The 21808-nt window shown below is 40.2% G+C and overlaps 1 protein-coding gene across 1 annotated transcript in view; it reads right to left on the minus strand.

Moving 5' to 3' along the window:
• The window catches only part of Alk (Anaplastic lymphoma kinase), a 42966-nt gene extending 21173 nt beyond the window's left edge, over positions 1–21793 (minus strand). The window contains exons 1-13 of the mRNA XM_073077658.1: positions 20272–21793; positions 7776–7864; positions 7229–7347; positions 6362–6566; positions 5794–5875; positions 5508–5574; positions 4922–5234; positions 4259–4425; positions 3529–3716; positions 2794–2953; positions 1751–1898; positions 1075–1215; positions 244–403 (exon numbers count right to left, since the gene is read on the minus strand). Coding sequence (XP_072933759.1) covers positions 244–403; positions 1075–1215; positions 1751–1898; positions 2794–2953; positions 3529–3716; positions 4259–4425; positions 4922–5234; positions 5508–5574; positions 5794–5875; positions 6362–6566; positions 7229–7347; positions 7776–7864; positions 20272–20893 — 2461 coding nt within the window. The 5' untranslated portion in view covers positions 20894–21793. The remainder of the gene's footprint in view (positions 1–243; positions 404–1074; positions 1216–1750; positions 1899–2793; positions 2954–3528; positions 3717–4258; positions 4426–4921; positions 5235–5507; positions 5575–5793; positions 5876–6361; positions 6567–7228; positions 7348–7775; positions 7865–20271) is intronic.
• Positions 21794–21808: the final 15 nt, after the last annotated feature.

Genomic DNA, 21808 nt, shown 5'->3' on the forward strand with positions numbered 1-21808 from the left:
CCCAGATAGGATGAGATATTACCACCTGAGGTCGGCCACAGATGCGCCGCTACCCCCGAGGACTAAGCTGGAACGCCACGGAAAAAATATGTCTCCCTTAGTACACCCTTCAAACCAGAACACAGCAGCGCTTAACACTGTTGTCATTAGGTAGAAATAGGTGTGGCGGTGGTGCCGCCGGAGTCGAACCACAAAGGGTTCTACCATCTTCAAAATCCCCCCTCCCCCCTCTGCCCCACTCACCTGAGGTCCGTCCAGGTGCACCATACATATACCCAGACTCAGGCGGCCCAGGTGCAGGGGTATGGGCGTGTTGAGAGCCGTCGTCCACGAACACACCCACCGACAGCCCACCACCACCCCCCGCTACCATCAGCGGTATCGGTTGGGATTCTTTGTCCAACTGTGGAGTGATCAATGGATTTTCAATTTAATTAAACGCTAAAAACGCTAAACGCTTTCTACACTCACAGCCCCACACTAGGATTCCCTGTCGTGGGTGCCATGGACACACACATAGACAAATACACAAACACCCAGACCAAGAAACAGAAATCTAAATTCATCATTTAGATATCTGTCTTGCCGGGCGTCTAACCCGGGACCCTTTGCACGTCAGACCGGTATGGTGGCCGCTCCGCCACGTATATGTTTGTGAGGTATATGAGTCTGGTGACATTAAGATTAGAATCACCACCACACCCCAAAGGCCTTATGAGAAGATACCACGGATCGAAAACCACATAGTAAAATTTGCAACTATAAAAATGTTTTCAACGTCTAATATTTTCTGAAAATGCAGTGCTACAATTATTTAGGTTAACTTTCAATACCTATATATGAAAATCTTTGTCTATATTTAAAATTAAATACCCATAAGCTGTACCCACATATACGCTGTAACCACATACTAGGCGCGGTTAAGGGAACCGGACCCCCCTTAAAAGAAATGAAAAAAAGCATCTCAATAGGATTTTTTTTTCGGTGACATATTTCACCCATATTCCACTATTTTTGACCCCATGGAGATCCATAAAATGAAATAAAGCTGAAAAGTTTTGCACCAGCACTCACCAAGAATACATAGGTTCCTCCACCACCGCCACCCCCTCCATCAGTAACCTGGGTATTCCGCACTTCGTGGGTCTTGCTCGTGAACAGCTGGGTGTCGTTGATCCGTCGGGAGCACTCCTGGCTCTCTTGTGCTGATAGGGTCTGGTGGGGTGGAAAGCAAATGAACTCATAATGTAATCAGATGTAATGTGACGAGATGTGATGTGACGAGATATGATGTGACGAGATATGATGTTACGAGATGTAATGTAAGTGGTGAAGTGTGATGTAACTTATGTAATGCTGTCTAATAATGAGAACCAAATAAGTAAAATCTCGCAAGTTGAGAAGTTATCATAATAATAAGTTAAGTCGTTTCGAAAGGTTTATTTATTATGCTTCATAATTTAAAATCATCTAGTATTGAAGGACATCTCGCGACATCTTTTATTTATACTTAGAACTCAATTTTTCTGTTCAAAGCAATTTTTAAATTTGTTCCTGAATTTATAGCAAATTCAAAGTTTTTCTTTCAATACATACTTACTTACTTTTTTTTTAAATCACCTATATTTAAAGAAACCAAAATATAGCCATATAAATTCAAGTGACGTTAAGAAAACACTAAACACTAACTAAATACTTTCATAATACAGGAAAAACTCCCACAATTTTGGAAAACAAAACCTTAACTCACCTTCTTACAAGCATTATGTCCCTGTTGTCCTATAAGCATATGGAGCCGTTCCCCCTTGTGGAGCTCCACGAACGCTATCGCCTGAGCCCCGTGGGACACGCCGGACCACGCTGACCCAAGGCCACCGGAAGCACCCGTTGCTATTATACTGGACCAAAAGTACGTTTATTTATTTACTCTTTATTGACCATGTTCAAAACAGTGTGGTGCAAATTCGGACTTAATGCTAATAGCATTTTCTCCCAGTCAACCTTAGGGCTGTACAGAAAAATTGAACGGTACAACTATACTAAAAAAAAAAAAAAATATATAGGAAATAAAATTGAATTTAAAAAAAAAGGGAGAAAGGAGAACACAAAAAAAAGTAAAGTTGTTTACATTTGCCAAAATACATAAACTTGAGATTGTATTTTTGTTTTTTTTTTTATGATATAGGAGTAGCAGCTCGCCTGCAGTCCAGCTGCTCCGGATACCACCTATTCGGAGCAGCTGTACGCTCCTGCCGCTCATGGACATCTGTAATCCACCCCAGATAAGATGTTCCTACCTGAGGTCGGCCACAGATGCACCGCTATCCCTAAGGACAAGTCTTGGGCGTATAGTTCGCGACTGATATCGGTAAATTTAGTTCCCAGCTCCTAAAAGAACTAGTTCGCTCTTTTAGTTCGTCTGATCCCAGCTGCTCAACGAGCAGTTGGGAACTGAAGAACAGATCAACTAAAAGAGACTAAAATACTAAAAGAGCAGACCATCAGATGGAATGTATTTCCATCTGATGGTAAGTGGCTACTGCCGCCCATGGACATCTGTAATCAACCCCAAATAGGATTAGATATTCTTACCTAAGGTCGGCCACAGATGCGCCGCTCCCCCTGAGGACTAAGCTGGAACGCCTCGGAAAAGTCTGTCTCCCTTACCACACCCTTCAAACCGGATCACAGCAGCGCCTAACACTGCTGTTATAACAAAAATAGGTGTGGCGGTGGTGCCGCCGGAATCGAACCACAAAGGGTTCTACCTTCAAATTAAAATCAAATACTCACGTATACCACCCCTCTTCGGGCACGTCCCAAACTTGCACCCCTTCGTAGGGGGGTGTGTCGAGCACGGTGACGGCGGCGGGGGTGTTGTTGTAGGCCGCGTCGCACATGGCCTGGCTCGGCCCGTAGCGCCCCGTGGCCCCACAAGTGGAGAAACGGTAATCTGGGGATGTTACATTTTCAAATTCGCTGACTGGTTGAGTCTTAAAGAGTCACAGAAAAGTTATAAAAAACGGTAATCAAAAAATATATAAAACGGGTCTTCTTATTTTAAATTTTGCCGCCCTCTAATTGTGCCGTCTGAAGGCGCACATTGCATTTGAAAACTCTTTCACTAAATGCACTAAATTTTAGATATAAGCTCTCTTTTTTTTTAATTAATGAGTCATTTATTCAGAAGAACTACAAGGAGGAGCTCCTTGTAGTTCTCCTTGTTGTATTGTATTTTTGTGCGCATAAATAAATAAAAACCTAATTTTGCTGCCCCCAAAACAATGCCACCCGAAGTAGATGAAACGAGTGTGGATTTCTTTCAGAATTTTTTTTAGTTCATACAGTTTTCAAAATGAGAAAATTGTTTATTTTTTCAAACGCTTTTTATGTCTTCAAAAACCTTGAGTTTCATATATAGTTTCGAGTTAGTAAGCATAGAAAGTTGAAATATACTTAGCTCTTAACAATAAGTGTCTCCCTATATCTGTATAAGTTTAGTGACAATATACTTCCTACAAAACTTACAAATTTCATCAACAAAGCCTTCATGCGGCGTTGTCTTCTCCTCGAAGATAGGGTCGTAGTAATTGTAATCCCCTATCTCCTTAGGGTCCATGTTTAGTCCGAAACACTCTGGGGCCATCGAAAAGTCGTCGATCGCGGAGTCCGAGTAGATCCGCATGCCCATACGAGTCTTGAACTGGAGGTAGTATCTGACAACAGATAATATTTAATAAAGAATGTGATGAAGAATTTTAAGAAGAAGAACGAACAACAAACGAAGAATTTAAGAATCATCAATGGAATAGATTAACTGTAAGCAGAGTAGGAAATGCAGAGACGGAGAAATTGCAAATAGAATACTTAAGACAAGTGAGGTTTAAAAGTTGAGGTTTTATAATATCGCAGTAGCATGCAATCCATCTGATGGTAAGTGACTATTGCCGCTGATGTATTATGAACCCAAGACAAGACGTATCCGCTGGCATCACCGCCATATCCCTTTCTGCCTCCCTTTTAATAGTTTTAACAGAAATGTTAAGGGCTGCTGTGTGTTCCAATTTAGTCTTCAGCGGTAGCAACGCAGTTGTAGCCAACTTCAAGTAGGACTCTAATCTTATTTGGTTAACTATAGATATTCAGGGGCGGCAGTGGTCATTTAATATCAGGTGGACTGCACTTCTTTTGCTACTGAGAAAAAAGTAATAAAAAAGCAGCAAAGAACAAAAATGCAAATAGGTGAAATTCCACCCACCTCCTGGTAACATTAGGCAGGAATATAGCAGCACGGTACCAATTCTCCCCTTTATCCTTGGTGGAGAACCATACCGACGTGGAGATGTTCCCGCGGGAGGTAATCTCCACTACATCGACGCTCAACGAGCCGTAGTTCCTACCGTTTTGCTGGTAGTAGAATCTTATCTGTTGAGAGACAAAAGAATGATTTTTAAGATGAAAAAGAAATCCTTTGTGGTACAATTCTGGAGCCACCACGCTCGGGTCGTTAATTCACGCTGTTAGGAGAGGGTTTCCTCTTATAATAATAATAAAAGGGGTTCAGTCTACTAGCCAATCGCCAATGAGAAGGGTTTGGGCCATCGTCTATTGAACTGACCAAATGCCTATTAGTACTTTACAAATCTTTGAGAGCATTTTAAAATCATTATCAGGTATGTAGATTTTGTTAAATATGTTTTTCTTCACCATTTAAGTAGTGATCATTAATATATAATATACATATAACTAAACAATCAGAAGTGCAAGGCAGATTTTAAACTTTTAATTTTAATTTTAAGAGACCGAGTTGCAAACCCCTATTGGAACTACTTTCGGACCATGAATAATTTTTCTTACTGCTATTACAAGGCAAAATTAAGAGTGACAAAAGTGCCACCTAACTTAGGATTTTGTAACTCACCATGCAACAGTTGTAGTACTGCGAAGTAATATTCCCATGGACCTTTGGAGGCGGGTTGAAGATTATCGTCTTCATAACCGCCGTGGATGCAAAATCAGCTCTTTCCTGATTAGGTCCAGTAACATTCATGTTCACGAAGAAGTAGTAGCCAACGCAGGTGACCATGGAGTAGTTCATGTGGGCGGGGAAGAGGGAATGGACCATGGGGATCACGGTGGAGTAAGGGTCCGGAGGTCCACAGGTATGGTCGTAGTTAGGGCCGGTCTTGTCTGTTGGGGTCGGGCCGTTGTGACGCGACCATTTTAGGATTGGCCTGTGGAACAAATATTGAATTAACAATTATGAATTTTAACATCAATAAATAAAGCAATCGGATACTGATCATATTGAAGCTAGAACCATGAAATTTGAAACATAGGTTCATTTTAAGATCTGGTATCCTGAGGTAGAAAGTCTGCGCGCCTGAGAAGACGAGGCTTATTGGTTATTGATGTTTAAAAATTACAGTTATTTTTAAGCGACAAGATATTGACAAAAAGATATTGAAATTATATTTTTTATCATTTAAAACCTTTTTTTGACTTACTGTGGTACGTTTTCAAAACCGCAAGTGTCTTGCTCGAAGTTGCAATATGATCCGAAGGGCATTTTGTCTGTAAAAGATAATATATATTTGAGTATTTCAAGAGATACAATTAGGATTGAAGTGATACCTGACCTGATGGATGTGAGCCACCTTCAGGCTTAAGTTATAATGGCTCAAAATCTGTACTTTTAAGAAAGAGGCCCAAAGCAAAGCAACGTTCATTATCTCCTTTAACTCTTCAACTTTTCAGGATATTTTTAAAATGCCTAAAGACAATGATCCTTACCGCAGTTTTGGCGTTCATCAATGCCGTCATCGCAATCTTTCACGAGATCGCAAACTTGCTGCAGTTTGATGCAGGACTCCTTCTGCAAAGAACATAATATATTCAGTTATATTTCCATTATAAAAGGAATGTTCGTGTAATTTCTTGATTTTGTTGTTGCTCCTGCCAAATTCGATATGTGCATAAAAATGTTTCTTACCTTACAAAATTCACAAGAATAAAAAAAATATTAGGTACAGCGTAGGTTTCTTCGTCAAAATCCTTCTTGAGAACTCATCATCAGCTATAATAATATATAATGGTAACTCTCACGATGAAAACTCGCAGATTTTTTTCATCCGTATCCGCAACCTCAACACTCTTAAAGATATCAAAATGCAGGTAACAATTGCAATTCTCATGGCGCGATTTATGACTACGGCGTGCGCTTTTTCTACTGTATCGGTAGGCAACTTATATCGATTTCCTTTCCACATTCCACAAATCTGCTGTCTCAAGAGTTTAATCAGCTATTCTACGTGGTGAAGACGTGAAGGAAAAAGCAAAATATATAACGTTGGGAGCTTACACTCATAATCCGGCACTTGAGCTGCCCGTGCTGGCACTCGCCATTGAACACAGGCGGTTCCGGCAAGCACTCCACCATCCTGATGTTGTCCACCGCGATGTGGGGCAGCGGCTGCGCGAGGCTCACCAGCGACGGTCGGGAGATCTCGATGATGATGCGGATCTCCTGCTGCACCTTGCCTATCATGAAGCGGAAGGGCTGCCAGCTGGAAGGGAATAGGGCATATTGTGGTAACTCTATGTTTATAATATAGAAGTAGAGAATGAACTTGCAGGTTTAAAGATGGTAGAAACTTTTGTGGTGCGATTCTGGCGGCACCACCGCCACACCTATTTCTGTTTCATAACAACAGAGTTAAACGCTGCTGTGTTATGTTTTAAAGGATGTGGTAGGGAGACGTGCTTATCCGAGGCATTCCAGCTTAGTTCTTAGGGCTAGCGGCGCATCTGTGAGCGACTTCAGGTCGTAATCTAATCTTATTTGGGGTTAATTACACATGTCCATAGGAGGCACTAGCCCCTTCCTATCAGATGCATGCTCGTCTGCTACTCTATTATTATACAAAAAATATCATTTCAGATGTATTGCTATTTGATACCCCTGAAATGTTAGTTGAAACGCATCGGATAATCGTGTCTCCCTTGCCACAGCCTTAAACCATAACACAACATTGCTTAACACTGCTGTTATAAGGTAGAAATAGGTGAAATGATGGTACATCCACTGTTCAAGCACAAGATTCTACTCACTTTAAATGATTGTGATCCTCAAGTAAAAATCGTGCGCTATCAAAATAATAAATGTCCCTGGGGGGAAGTCATTTGCAGTTTTTCACAATTTTACTTATATTTCTATAAAGACCCTTACAATTCAAGGTTATCTCCAGCCACTTCCTGAAGAATCCATTGAACTCCTGACATCGTTGACTCCGAAATGAGTCTGATGCTGGCATTTTGCATCTTGCTCTGGTGCAGTCGGGCTTCGAACTGTGGGAGAGAGAAGGAGATATTTAACTAGAAGGTGCAAAAAGGTTTTTCCTTCAAATTGGCCCATGTGCTAGGTATGGTCATCATTTTTACAAGCTTTTATTTACTTAACTTAAATTTTTAATTCACATGTACTTATGTGAGATTCAAATATTTTATTATTTTAAACCCATGAATCCAAATCGATTGAGCTGAAATATTCATGTTTACTTTTGATGATTAGCTTAGTGATGTCATTCAAAAACCAATATGGGGACGCCTCAAGATGGTGGGAAAATTATTTTTCATGCATCACCATGTAACAAATGTAAGGGTTTTCTGACAAGAATAAAAAAAGAATTCAGAAGAAAATACAAGAAGAATTAAGAATTTTTAATATACTTACTTCAAATTATTTTAAAACTTTATTGTAATGAAAACTGAATTACCTTACAAAACTCCCACAGCCCTCGAAAAGGTGGGGATTTAATCACCATATTCTCCATTGTAGGGTCCACCGGCAAGTAGAGGAAGTGACCTGAAAAACATAATTTTGTATTACAAACTTTAAAATACCTGTAAGTTACCAAGTACATACTTAACAAGCAAAATACATAAAATGATAAGAAAACATGGTAGAACTCGCGTGAATAAATTCTTGCGTTTCAGAGGTATGATGTGGGTACCGGCTCACTCACTTACCATCTTACTTTGCAGAAAGGGCAAGTTATCGGCGGTATGTGATCAGCTTCAATTGGTTGGTTGGATGGTTACAGATATCAATGAGCAGCGATGATCACTTACCATCAGGTGAACTACAAGCCCGTTTGTGCAATCTTTAAAAAAATCATGCTCTTCCACCAAGACGCAGATTTCTCCACGCTAGGAATAGGCGTGGAGATGGTACCACCACGATTGAATCATACTGGCTCTACCATATTTTAATTGTCAAGATATAATTAAGTCGTATTGATAAGTCGTGCTGTCGAAGTTGTCGTGTACAGTAATCATGATTGAAAACAAAAAACCCGACTGCTTAAAAATAAAAAACGTAAAGAAGTCGTGTAGTTCGTCACTCATAGGTTTTAAACGAATCCAACGACATCTCATATGTTATGATGTTATGTTACAAATCCGTTCTGAAGGTGGTAGAACCCTTTGTGGTTCGACTCCGGCGACACCACCGCCACACCTATTTCTACCTAACAACAGTAGTGTTAGGCGCTGCTGTGTTCCGGTTTGAAGGGTGTGGTAAGGGAGACAGACTTTTCCGAGGCGTTCCAGCTTAGTCCTCAGGAGTAGCGGTGCATCTGTGGCTAACCTCAGGTAGGAATATCTAATCCTATCTGGGGTTGATTACAGATGTCCACGGGCGGCAGTAGCCACTTACCATCAGGTGGACTGCATGCTCGTCTGCTACTCTTATATTATAAAAAAAAACCGTCAAGCCATTTGGGCTGGAAATCAAGCTAAAAAATGAGACAGACGTACATAATCTCGAAAAACATTACCCTCCGCAGAAAGGTACTCGTAAACACAAACAAAAGTAAATAAATCAAATACACGAGCAATAATTGTTATTAAAAACCAATGCGGATGGCGTGGGCGTTGCTAGTTGCTGAATACGGTGGATTCCCGGGTAGCTAGGAGCAACGTTAGGACCGTAACACACGATGGAGATAACTAATACTTACTTTTTCATATTTTTCGATAAATAATTATAGTAATAAGTAGACCTAATGATAATAAATTCAGCCTATTCAAATCTGAGACCACCTCAAATGTCAAAGTTAAATATGTTCTCAGAACGCAAATGGTGAAGGAAAACATCATGTATTATTATTATTATTACATGCATACACACACACACACACACACATAACTTAATAAATAACACACATAAATTAGATAAATTAGCTTAAAATAATCCTTGTATTATATTTCATAAGTTATTATTGTTCTCGGAAGAGCGGAGGCTCCTAAAACAGGCACTGCGTGCTTAAAAGGAGGCTCTAGCCACTTACTAATGTAACACACCTTATGAAGTAAAATAAATAATTGTTTAATTGTTCGTTTAATTGTTTAATGTAAAACTAAACGCTTTAGTCCTTTAAAAAAGTTGTTAAAGTGTATCAATTCGAATTTCGGACTGATCGGTAACAATCCGCGGGTCGGATACGGCCTGCCTTACCTTAGTCCAGCCCGCAGCATCTTTTAAAGGGCGGCAAAATTTTGTTAATTTATTTTCTTGGCGGCAAAAATATACTCACAACTAGGCAGGGGAGACAAAGACCTTTACTAAAGCGATTTTAAAGCTCTAAAGCTTTATTTTTATGTAAATCTGCTACAACAGGTAACATTTGTACCAATCTAGTCCCACATCTGTGGTTTAATAGCTTAAGGACGCTACCCTAAATTCTTATCCTTACTAATATTATAAATCCGATAGTAACTCTGTCTGTCTATCTGTCTGGTTGTCTCATCTTCACGCCTAAGCCACTGAACTGATTTTAATGAAATTTTGTACGAAGATAGTCTGACACCCGAGAAAGGACATAGGATAGTTTTTATGCCGGAAATCTCACGGGAACTAGGGATGGCTATTTAAGATCGACTAATCGGAGAATCGATCTTTTATATCATAATCGATTATATGTCGTATTATTTTCTTTTAAACGCGGGCGAAGCCGCGGTCTAAAACTAGTGATTAACTAAAAATGGACGGGAGTACACAATGGGCGGCAATGCCCACTTACCAACAAGTGCAATCATTATCAATCCCAACTTTCCATCTCATCCCAACAATCCATCATCATCATCAACCCATTACTGTCCCACTGCTGGCACGGGTCTCCACTCAGTATAAGAAGGATTAGGTTAGGTTAGTCCATAGTCCACCGCGCTGGGCAAGTGCGTATTGGTAGACTTCACATACCTTTGAAAACTTTTTTAAACTTTATTTTATTTCAAGCATGCAGTTTTCCTCACGATATTTCCCTTCACCATTGTTTAACCGTTCCCCAACTTTAATTCTCAAAAAATATATATTGCTACAGCTTATATTATAGGTATATTTGCCTCGTGTACCACGGCTTAATCCTGCTCACCCCTGACATTTAGCGAGCTTATATTCATCATGAGCTCCGGGCGGCCCCGCCCTCGCCCCTGCACAGATTTTCAATATATCCGCGGGAATCTTACATGATTTGTACTTAAAGATTTTTTTCTTAAGACTGTCGTCAGTTAAAAGTGTTTATTTCCAGATAGATAATTTTAATGCTTACAGGCACTTGATTGCTATCGCTTAAGAAACTGGTAGCTTATGTCCGTTATTAATAAATACTCGTAATAATCAATCTGTCTAATTACTAGCTGACCCGGCAAACATTGTGTTGCCATATAAACAAAAAAATGTTAAGGGTGAACAACCCTTATCACTTAGGGGTATGAAAAATAGATAGTAGCCGATTCTCAGACCTACTGAATATGCATATAAAATTTGGTGAAAATCGGTAAAGCCGTTTCGGAGGAGTACGTTACCGTAACATTGTGACACGAGAATTTTATATATAAGATGCCTACGAAAGATCAAAATTTGGCAAATACAGCATAAGTAACAGAAATTATCAAAATGTAATCTTTGATAGGTTGGTTTGGTATGTTTGGTACTCGTATGATGGAACATAGACATCAAATTTGTTATTCGTAGATAGCGACATAAACAACTCGGTTGCTGCGACAAGACCATCTATGAAACTATAGCACACGCGATGGAAACCATTGGGTAGTCAGCTTAAAAAATTGAAGGTGGTAGAACCCTTTGTGGTTCGACTCCGGCGGCACCATCGCCACACCTATTTCTACCTAATAACAGTAGTGTTAGGCGCTGCTGAGTTCCGGTTTGAACGGTGTGGTAAGGGAGACAGACTTTTCCGAGGCGTTCCAGCTTAGTCCTCAGGGGTAGCGGCGCACTTGTAGCCGACCTCAGGTAGGAATATCTAATCCTATTTGGGGTTGATTACAGATGTCCATGGGCGGCAGTAGCCATTTACCATCAGGTGGACTGCATGCTCGTCTGCTACTCCTATATTATAAAAAAAAAAGTAGAACTGAGATATGTGTGTGTACAGTCCGATTCATAATTAGGTGTCCAAAATGTAAACAAAGGTGTTGACCTATTAAGAAAGTATATTTCAAATGGTAGTTTCTTATTTTTGACAATATTAAATTAATGTAACGATTATAAAATAATAATCTAAATAAATTAAAATCAATTCACATTTTCAAATATTTATATTAAGTCAATTTCATTTCATACACTAATAATAATAAAAAACAAGATTTATGGTAGAAAATTAAATTGTGATAATGGTAACACAATCGGGATCCAAAACATTTTTTATGCCGCCATTTTTAAGTTTCGTAGTTGATATTATTCATTTTCGTGATTGTGGTCGAACTCGAATGTTTTCTAGTTTTCATAGCGCGTTTTTTTAAATTGTGTGCAGTTATTAAGTTTTTGTTTTTTATTAAGTTGTGTAAGTTTTCGTTTCTTGTTAATTTGTTAGGGTTTGCAATACCTGAAAACGTATTTTGACACTGACATTTCTTTGTTTACATTTTGGATACCTAATTATGAATCAGACTATAGTTATATATGATAAAGTCTTCAATTAAACCTCGTGAAACCTTAATCTTCAAGAACACTTTTTGACACAAGGTTTTATTTAAGGTTGAAGTAGTAATGATCATACAGTTCACCTGATAAATGGTAAATGGCTACTGCCGCCCATGAACATCTGTTACCAATATACAGGGTGAATTTTTAAAACGGGCCTTCAGGGCCAAATCCGAAACTATAAGGTTTAGCGAAAAATGCTGAAAGGAGTTACGAGGCCGATTTTGATAAAAACTAAAACTGCATCATTACTTTTTTAAAATAACTTTTTCCCTAGCCGGGAATCGAACGAGTTCATTTTTGAAAAAAAATACATCCTCTATATTATTCCACTATCTGATAGTGTCGCTTATAAGGATCAAATTCTCGAAAGTAATGTTATGTGACAAATTAAAGGAAAAGGAAAATATTGAAGAAAATGATGGAGTTTTAGTTTTTATCAAAATCGGCCTCGTGACTCCTTTCAGCATCTTTCGCTAATCCTTATAGTTTCGGATTTGGCCCTGAAGGCCCGTTTGAAAAATTCACCCTGTATATATATATAACCTTATAGAACACTGAGAGGACACCCGTGCCCAGTAGTGGGACAGTGAAGGGTTGTTATAAGTGTCTCAACTTATCCAGTATTGGGTGGAGGTTGCTGGATTCTTATTGATTTATCAGCCTCCCTCCCTCCTCTCATATTTTATCCCTTCCCACGCAAGCTTTGAAATATAGCCTATTTCAAAATAACTACAATTTTCTAACATAGTTATTTGCAACAACCTAATTATATACAAAATAATGTCTATATAATCTATTTTGAAAATCCTGAACAGACTCTAATGAGATTTTGTATACAGGTTACACAGAATACATCATTCAGATATCTGCCTAACCGGGAATCGAACCTGGAACCCTTAAGACCGTCGCTATGGGTCTATAAAAGGCTTCTCAAATCAGGTCACAGCTAAATAAAACTAAATGCATTCTATATGAACGTACTGGTTTCGGACAGGGTCGGATTTGGAGGTGCGGAGGCCCTGGGGCACCAAAGATTCCGAATTAAAAGGAACAAATTTTTTAGGTAAGCCTTTCAAAAATTTACTGCCAAGAAATACAATTATTTCATCAGTTTTGAAAAGAGCCTTGTGACAGACGGACAGACAGTGGATGGTTAGTAATAGGGTTCCGCTTTTACCCCTTGTGAACGGAACCCTAAAACACACACAAACACTGTTTGGAAAAAAACTTAAAAGTTGCTGTTTAGTCGAAATTTGGACATTGTTTTCTTGATTGTATTTTGTACAGGCCTACGCTGGCACTTACAAATTGTCAGTTACAATATAATATATAATTTTCTTAAACTACTACCGCATCGAAACGCGACCTCAACTGAGAAGATCCGGTAAGAATCTCAGTCGGTTTGTCTTTGTCGTGGAGGCCCCAGGCCCCCCGTTTGCCTTCAAATCCGGCCCTGCCTTCTGGGTTAGTTGCGGTATCGATTGACGTTCCAACTCTATGCATACAATCGGGAGCTCGGGTTTAATATAGGGACTTCCCTCTCTATCGCACAGAAGCCTTCATAATCTAGACCTAATTTTAAATATGGATTCGCTCAGTTGGTTTTTTATAATAGGGAAGTAACAAACAAGCAGTCTACCAGATAATAAGCTACTGCCGCTTATGGACATCTATAATTGACCCCCGATAACATTAGGTAATAAGCAGTGATAGCCTAATAGTTAAGAAACTCGGCCTCTTGATCGAGGGATCCGCTGTTGAAATCCCAGACACCACTGATATTTCAAAGTTATGTGCGTATTAGAAATTATTATCACTTGCTTAAACGGTAAAGGAAAACATCGTGAGGAAACCTGCATACCTGGGAAATCTTAAAAAAAAAGAGTTTTCAAAAGGTATGTTAAATCTACCAAGACGCACTTTGCCAGCGCGGTGGACTATGACCTAATCCTTCTCATTCTGAGAGGAGACCCGTGCCCAGCAGTGGAACAGTAATGGGTTGGTGATGAACATTAGGTAGATTGTTACCTAAGGTCGGTCACAAATGCATTGTTACTTTTGAGGACCAAGGTGGAACACCTCGGATAAGCATGTCTCCCTTACCACACCCTTCAAACCGGCTTAACAGCAGTGTAATTAGGCAGAAATAAGCTAGCGGCACCGACATTTTTCTCTCAACATGTTAAACTCGCGTCAGAACTCGTGGCCTAATCGAAAATTCATAAGACGGTAAAACAAACTGCAAAAGACCAGATGTCATCCGGTGTCAGCTAGAAAAAATATGTCAATGGGTGTCAGTTTCGTTTTTTATTTATTATATTTTATTATTTAGGTTAGGTTTCGAATACTTTCGAAATTTTACACATCTGCTGGCACTCCCGGAGTGCAACCCTTTGATTTTTTTTTTAATATTAGTGTCATCGTCGTTAATACGAAGCTTGGATATTAACGATATCGCATTTTTATAATAGCACTTTAAAATAATAAGTCACTCATTTGACACTACAGTTCAAACATAGATGCAGTGGAGATGTCAAGTGGGGATGATATCATGGCGGCGCTCGAGTTAACAGAGAGCGGCATTCTGGTCGGAGACTTCAGCAAGAACAGTTTAATAACAGGGATATAGTTATAATACCTCTAATCACTAGTGTGTACTTACTTACGTGTAATTGTAATATCGTTACTCCGTACCGTATATGTGACTATACTTATACATGACGCCTTCAAGACGACGTCGACTATATTAGTTATATTAGTTAGTTGTAACAGCGGCCACAGATTACATACTCTGTAAAAAAATCAAGCTTCTATCTATTACGGGTCAAGAGATAGAACCTTGTGACAGACGGATAGATAGTAGAGGCTTAGTAACAGACTTCCGTTTTTAGCCTTTGCATACGGAACCCTAAAATGCTTTATCTTATATATAAATTTCTCGTGTAACAATGTTAGTAACCGTACTCCTCCGAAACGGTTTTACCGATTTTCACAAAATTTTATACGCATATTCAGTAGGTCTGAGAATCGGCTACTATCTATTTTTCATACTAAGTGATAGGCTTGTTTACTCTTAACATTTTTTATTTATATGGTAACAACGTTTGCCGGGTCAGCTAGTTATAGACAAAATCTTTAAGGTTACAATTTCTATCACTAGCATACTGAAATAAAGACCTTCGTGAAATAGGTCGCGCGAATCCAGGCACACCCCCCACCCCTCATCTTGACCTGGCCTCTCGTAATTCTAGATTTTAGATCTTTTAATTTAGAGCTAAGTAACTGGAATATTTTTGAAAAGCTAGAATGTTTTCATACGTTAGCGAACATACTTAATTTGCGAGAATTTAATTTTTTCGTCATATTTTATTATTTTTGTTATTTCTTACTAGGTACTATTGCTGTGTGACATGTGTAGTTAAACTCAGGTAGAATTACATATTCCTACCAGAGGTCGGCTGCAGATGCGCCGTTACCCCTAAGCTACGACTAAGCTGGAACGCCTTGGTAAAGTATGTGTCCCTTACCACACCCTTCAAACCAGAGTTCAGCGGCGCTTAATAGCGACTTACATATAAGATCTACGTGATATCTTAAGCCTTAAGAATGGTAACGATCCAGTAATTGGTTTCACGTAGAACTCCTGTTTTATATGAAGTTATGGACGGCAGTGAGTTACCATCATTTTATAGGGGGAGGGGGGAAGGGGCAGTGCGGGCCGGTCCCCTGGCCCTGGGGCGGCCCCAAAGATCGTCAGCGAAAAAAAAGAGGTCGCCGGAGTCAAACCATCACTGAAATACGTATTTGTTGTCAAATAACTCATTTATACACATTTGTAATTTTGTAAAATCGAATCAACTTTTTAGACTGGGGATCTCATTGCACTGCATCTTACTATTAGATTAGATGTGTTACAACCAACAAAAGCCGCGGGACAAAGCTTTGTTTGCTTCACAAAATGTATTTCACGTCAAAAATCAGCGATCAAAGAGCCTTGTGCCCCGACGCAGAGGGCATATGAAAAATGCAATTCGCTCCGGGTTACACTTAGGGTTGTCACTGAAACCTGACTGATTGACATAGTGATCTATCAACGTACAGCCCAAACCACTGGACGGATCGGGCTGAAATTTGGCATGCTGGTAGATGTTATGACGTAGGCATCCGCTAAGAAAAGGGATAAATAGGGGATGAAAATATTACTTCGTAACGCGAGCGAAGCCGCGGGCAAACGCTCGTACTACATATATTAAAATTCAAAGTCAAATCGTCTGCAGTCGGCTGCAGGGTTTGACAATGAACGAAATCAGCGACGGATCAAGAGTTCTGACCGCCCTAGGCTAATTATGAAGACGCGCCCCCACCGTTACGATAGACCTCAAAAGTAATATATTACTTTAACTTTGTTTACTAACATGAAATTAAAAGTGCCGAAGACACAATTTTAACGCTCCCCCCACCCGATCCTCGCGCCCTAGGCTGCAGCCTAATTAGCCTAAGGGTTAATCAGGCCCTGAACGAGATATACCTACGCTACTCATAATTACCTTCCGCAATAAGGTCAAAATATCCCTATAACTTAAGGGTAAAATATAGTACACATATTATTATATAATTTTCACCGACTCTCTTTGATATAGACTAAGATGGTATACTTCTTTTTGGCCTTTTTTCCGACAGATTTTGGGTACGACTGAAACATATTGTAATATCGTACTTTATGTATTGTAAAAATATTTTTCAAAATTTTATTGACTAAAGTACAAGGACAATAGGTACTAAAATAAGGGTGGCAGCCCTAGTTACACCCGCCATATAACTAAAACTGCAATGTTAAATCTGTTATGCAATGTTAGTATCGACCTCGATAAACATAACCTCGATTTTGAATTTTCATATTTAAGATTTATTGATATTTGTCATTTCTAAATGTATGAAAGAAAGAATAAAAGAAAGTACGACGTACGTAAGTTACACAAAACACGTATTTATTCATTTTAGACATGTAGCAAAAACAAATAAATGAAATTAAAAAAATAAAACATTATAAAATTGGCATTTCTTTTTAATATTATAGTATTCAATCCCACATATGAGATTGGCCGCAGATGCGTTGCTACCCCGAGAACTAAGTTGTAACTCCTCAGATAAGTAAGTCTACCTTGCCAGACCTTTCAAACCAGAACACAGCAGCGCTTAACACTGCTGTTATGAAGCAAAAATAAGTATGACAATGATGCCTCTGAAGTCGTATGAGGTCAGTCACAACTATTACAATGTGGAATCATTACTAAGAGATAAAATCGCTGGACTTAACAGAATGAGATTTAGTTAGCAGACAAAGTCTCAAAAATAATATAAACAAACTGTTTGTGTGTCCATTCGTGAGACAAAGCGTTGTCTTGCGTCTGATTTAGGCGTTTAGTCTATTTCGGGATCCCTACACTGGAATAATTGCATAGATAGACAAATCTGAGGCAATATGGCGGTCTAACAGCTGCGATGTGGAGAGTTGCCAATTTTTAACACTAGAGGCGCCACGTTTGCAACGTGCAGTTGTAATTTTCAATTTTGATCCCTAATATTTTTTCGCATAAATAGTCTATATTTGGCCAAACAATTTTAGATTAAATTTAATTGTCGAAGCCAATGACAATTTTAACTAATACATGCAATATTTAACTGACCTTCTCAGACACACAATTTCAGACGTGTTTGTTCTAAGTTATAATGTTTAACAGAAATTATTAATAACTAGTGGTGCCCGCGGCTTCGCCCGCATTTTAAAGAAATAATATGACATACTAACATACATAAAACTGAAAATTCGTACCATCATTGGAACGACAGTGGCACCGTCTGGCGAAAATTGGTCGTACCAACTCTGGAACCTTCGTGGGTTCATGGACAACATCTTTGCTAAAGATTAAAGAAAGAAGATAAATATCGATTAAAATAATCGATTTTTTTGGTCTAAAAGATCGATTCTCCGATTAATAGATCTTAGATCACCATCCCTAGTTCCCGTGGGATTTCCGGGATAAAAACTATCCTATGTCCGTTCTCAGGTCTCAGACTATCTTTGTAGAAAATTTCATTAAAATCGGTTCAGTGGTTTAGGCGTGAAGAAGAGACAACCAGACAGACAGAAAGACAGACAGACAGACAGACAGAGTTTCGGATTTATAATATTAGTAAGTATAATATTAGTAATTGTGATAATTTGCAGTTATGTGCTTATTTGTTGATCCTGAAATACCCAAATATCATTCACTAGTGATATTGCTAGCGATGTCTTGGGCGTTTATGGAACCAAATCCTATAGGATGTCTTTTTTGCCGCCCTGATCGTAAGCGGCCGCTGCCGCCTACAGACATCTCTTATAACCCCAAATAAGATTGGATTCTTACCTGAAGTTGGCTACATAAGCGCCCCTGAATACTAAACTGGAACGCCTCGAAAAAGTATGCCTTCCTTACCACCCTTCAAACCAGAACACAGTAGCGCTTAACATTGCTGTTTTTAGGTAGAAATAGGTGTGGTTCAAAGGGTTCTACCACTTTCAATGGTTCTACCACCGGTAGCTTGCATGCTCGTTCGCAATTCTATCTAATAATAAATGATATACATGCCGTTAGCTGTACGATGTATGAGACAGGAACAATCAATTCCCGCCTATCACTCCAACACCCCCAATCATAACACCCACAGTCAATTCGAGACATGTAAATTGATCTCGGAGACACGAATTTAAACTCATACACATGTATGTATGTAATGTATGATACACACGTATGAAACGCATACGTAAGTTTTGATTTTTTTAATGCTGGAAGCAACAGACGAACTTGCAGCCCACGTGTTGTTAAGTCGCTACTGCCGCCTACGGAATGCATACCGTCTCTAGCGGACTAAGTGTATGGGCGGTCCGCCCCGGGTCCCCGATCCTGAGCCCCCCAAACAGAATTGCTAAAAAGAAGGTCGTCGGAACCAAACAATCTGTGAACTGTGTATAAATTTGCGAAAAAATATTCACCGGTATCATACGTGGAAAAAAGTCTAGAACACATTTGTAATTGTAAAATCAAATCAACTTATGAAGCACAGCATACAAAACTGGGGGCCTCAATTCAAATTTCCGCCCCCGGACCTCCGACGATCTTAATCCGTCACTGCACCCTGTAGGACCCGTGGTTAAACACGAGGCTAGGCGCCATAGGACACGTGGACATTAAAAAACCCGGTACCTACTGCTTTTGGATACATGCTTAAAACAAGTTTTTGTATCTTGCCCTAGATTACGATATTGCCAAAAAGATTCTTATAAAAAATCAAGTGGCAATTACCCAATGATAAATTCTGTCTGACGCACTCCTGATCTAAAGACAGGACTGCCAATGGTCACGGCTCTTCTCGGATAATGTAAGAGATTTAGTAGGGGAGCCCATGACAGATCCCGGAGTCCTTAACGTAGAGCCGCGGATGGCCACTGGGGGGATTTTTCTGAGGTAAAAATCCCACATAACCCCGTGTCGCACGGCAACGGGTACCTTTTGAAGGTTTCCCCCTCGTAAACAAAAAAGGGAGAGGCTATGATACTAAATGTATAGAAACTCGAGCGACGTTGGGACCTATATGATTATCTGGATTAGGTGTTAGAACGAAGTAAAGGATATATATACGATATTTAGATAGTATATAATATAGACTCATATTATTATTTTATTTATATTCCTCTACTATTTAGCTTGTATTCTATGCCAGGGACGTGTTATTGGCTGGTAGATTGGTCCATTGCCTAGTATCAGTAGTACAGACAATACCTAAATACAGGACACATTTGTACACAAATTGAGTGTAAAATATTATCAATACTGTTCCGGAATACATTTACGCAAGATGTCCTTCGGAAAGAAGACATAGATTTCAAATCGAAACTCAATATCGACTTGTTTAAAATGGTTCGACCAATGAAATACACAAGATGTGAAGACACAAAAAAACACATCAAATCCGCAAGTTCAAAAAGCGTAAAGTAAAGAGAAAATCAAGATAAAATATATAGTAACCAATTCTATAATTCTTTAATGCATAAAAAAGGAAGCACAGGCACTAAACAAATTTAATAAATAAAACAAGAAAAGAAATGAGAGGCCAATTGTGTTTTCCGACTGTTATTTAAGTCTAAAAAACGCAACAAGTTGACCTTTACTGCAAATAGCAAAGACAACAGGCAAAGGAAAGTCGAAGCTCAGGAGCCTCACCTCCGGTGTGGCCGTCAGCATCGGTGTCTGGCCCTGAGAACTTCAGTCCCCTAGTTGTCTGGTTCATAGCGACGACGTCCGCAGCTGTCACTACTCGAAACCCAAGCCCATGGCTCGACACTGTAGTGTTCCATTCCCACATGCACATATCCAAAGAACCGTTCAACGTTTCAAAGTTGCAGAACACACCAGTCACTTGGGGTATGTAGCTGTACTTGTTCACAGCTTCGTACGTCGGGCCCTCGCGCCGCAAGACCTTCATCTTATCGGCCAAAGAGTTCGAATCGTTTTCATTACTAGTTTTCTGATTAACAGATATGGCTCCTTCTTCGTTGTCGTTCATCATGCCGTCGTTCCGGCTCTTGTATTTGTTGTTCAACTGCTTCAGTTTATTAAAGTTGTGCTTCCCTCGGCGTCGGTTGTGTCTGTCCTCGGTCCTGTTCATCAGGCTCGTCAGCTCCTGGAAGGACCCCCTCACTGGCGCCGGGTTCGCGGATCGCGAGCTTTGCTCCTTTTTCGCCGCCACGGCTTTTTTCGCTTTATTTTCTGCTTCGACTTCATGGTAACCGGCGCTCACTACTGCTACGACGGCGAACAAGAACACCAGCCTACCTAGCGCCATTAGTGTGTTGATGTCGGTTTCAGAACGCTAAACCAGCTCGGCGGCCACGACTGGCGGCGAAGCTTATCGTCGGTGGGTGGGTTATCATTTTGCGTTTTCGCCACAGAGGTGTTATTGTCGATATGCGTGTGCTTCATAACAAAAGGTCGCAATACGCCCGGTTCTCCGGACCGTCTCGGCCGCGTCGGGCGGCGGATGTGCGAGTTATCTTCTATTATCCTAACGAGCGGTAGTGCCGCGACCTCTCACAATGCATCGCAACAGTCTCTTGGAATTTCGCCAGTTCGATACGCACGTCGGTCGATACACTTTCCGCGACGGGACACTACACATTTTACATGTTCGCTCTTTACCACGCACGTAACTCCACCCGCGCCATCGGACCGACCGTCCCGATCCTTACACCCTCCATGTCCCTGGAAAAATCGCACGACTAAATGGAGGACGGCACACTGACGTACGTAAAACCGATTTAACGCGTCGCACGCTTCGATTGTAAAGCTACTATTGAGCGACGCGCTCCGGATACCGTTTGATAAGATTACTTGGAGCGATACATCCGCAATTTTACAATTTCCAGCACTAAAATTACGTTTTAACTGGCCTCTATAGCGAGGTACATACATCGATGTCCCACTCCCGTACGGTGCGCAGCGCTGCGGCGGGAATATGCGGAACTAAACGCCCGTAGACCGAAATAATCATTACTTTTCGCGAGATGTGATCTTGGAGCAGCGTCCGAGGGGATGCTGCGCAGGTGTCATCCCGCCTTCAGCCCGTTCCCGGGCTTTTCGCGCAGGATGTCACTGCGTGCGACACCGGATGCGAGATTGGCCCACTTGGGATCGCTGCTCACGTCAAGCGCTCGCGATTGGCTCGATTACATACCCCGCCGCTCAGTATTGGCCAGGTTCC

The sequence above is a fragment of the Epargyreus clarus genome, unplaced genomic scaffold (genome assembly GCF_041222505.1).
Source record: "Epargyreus clarus isolate Ecla_fem2 unplaced genomic scaffold, WU_Ecla_fem_2.2 ptg000011l, whole genome shotgun sequence".
NCBI classification, from domain to species: domain Eukaryota; kingdom Metazoa; phylum Arthropoda; class Insecta; order Lepidoptera; family Hesperiidae; genus Epargyreus; species Epargyreus clarus.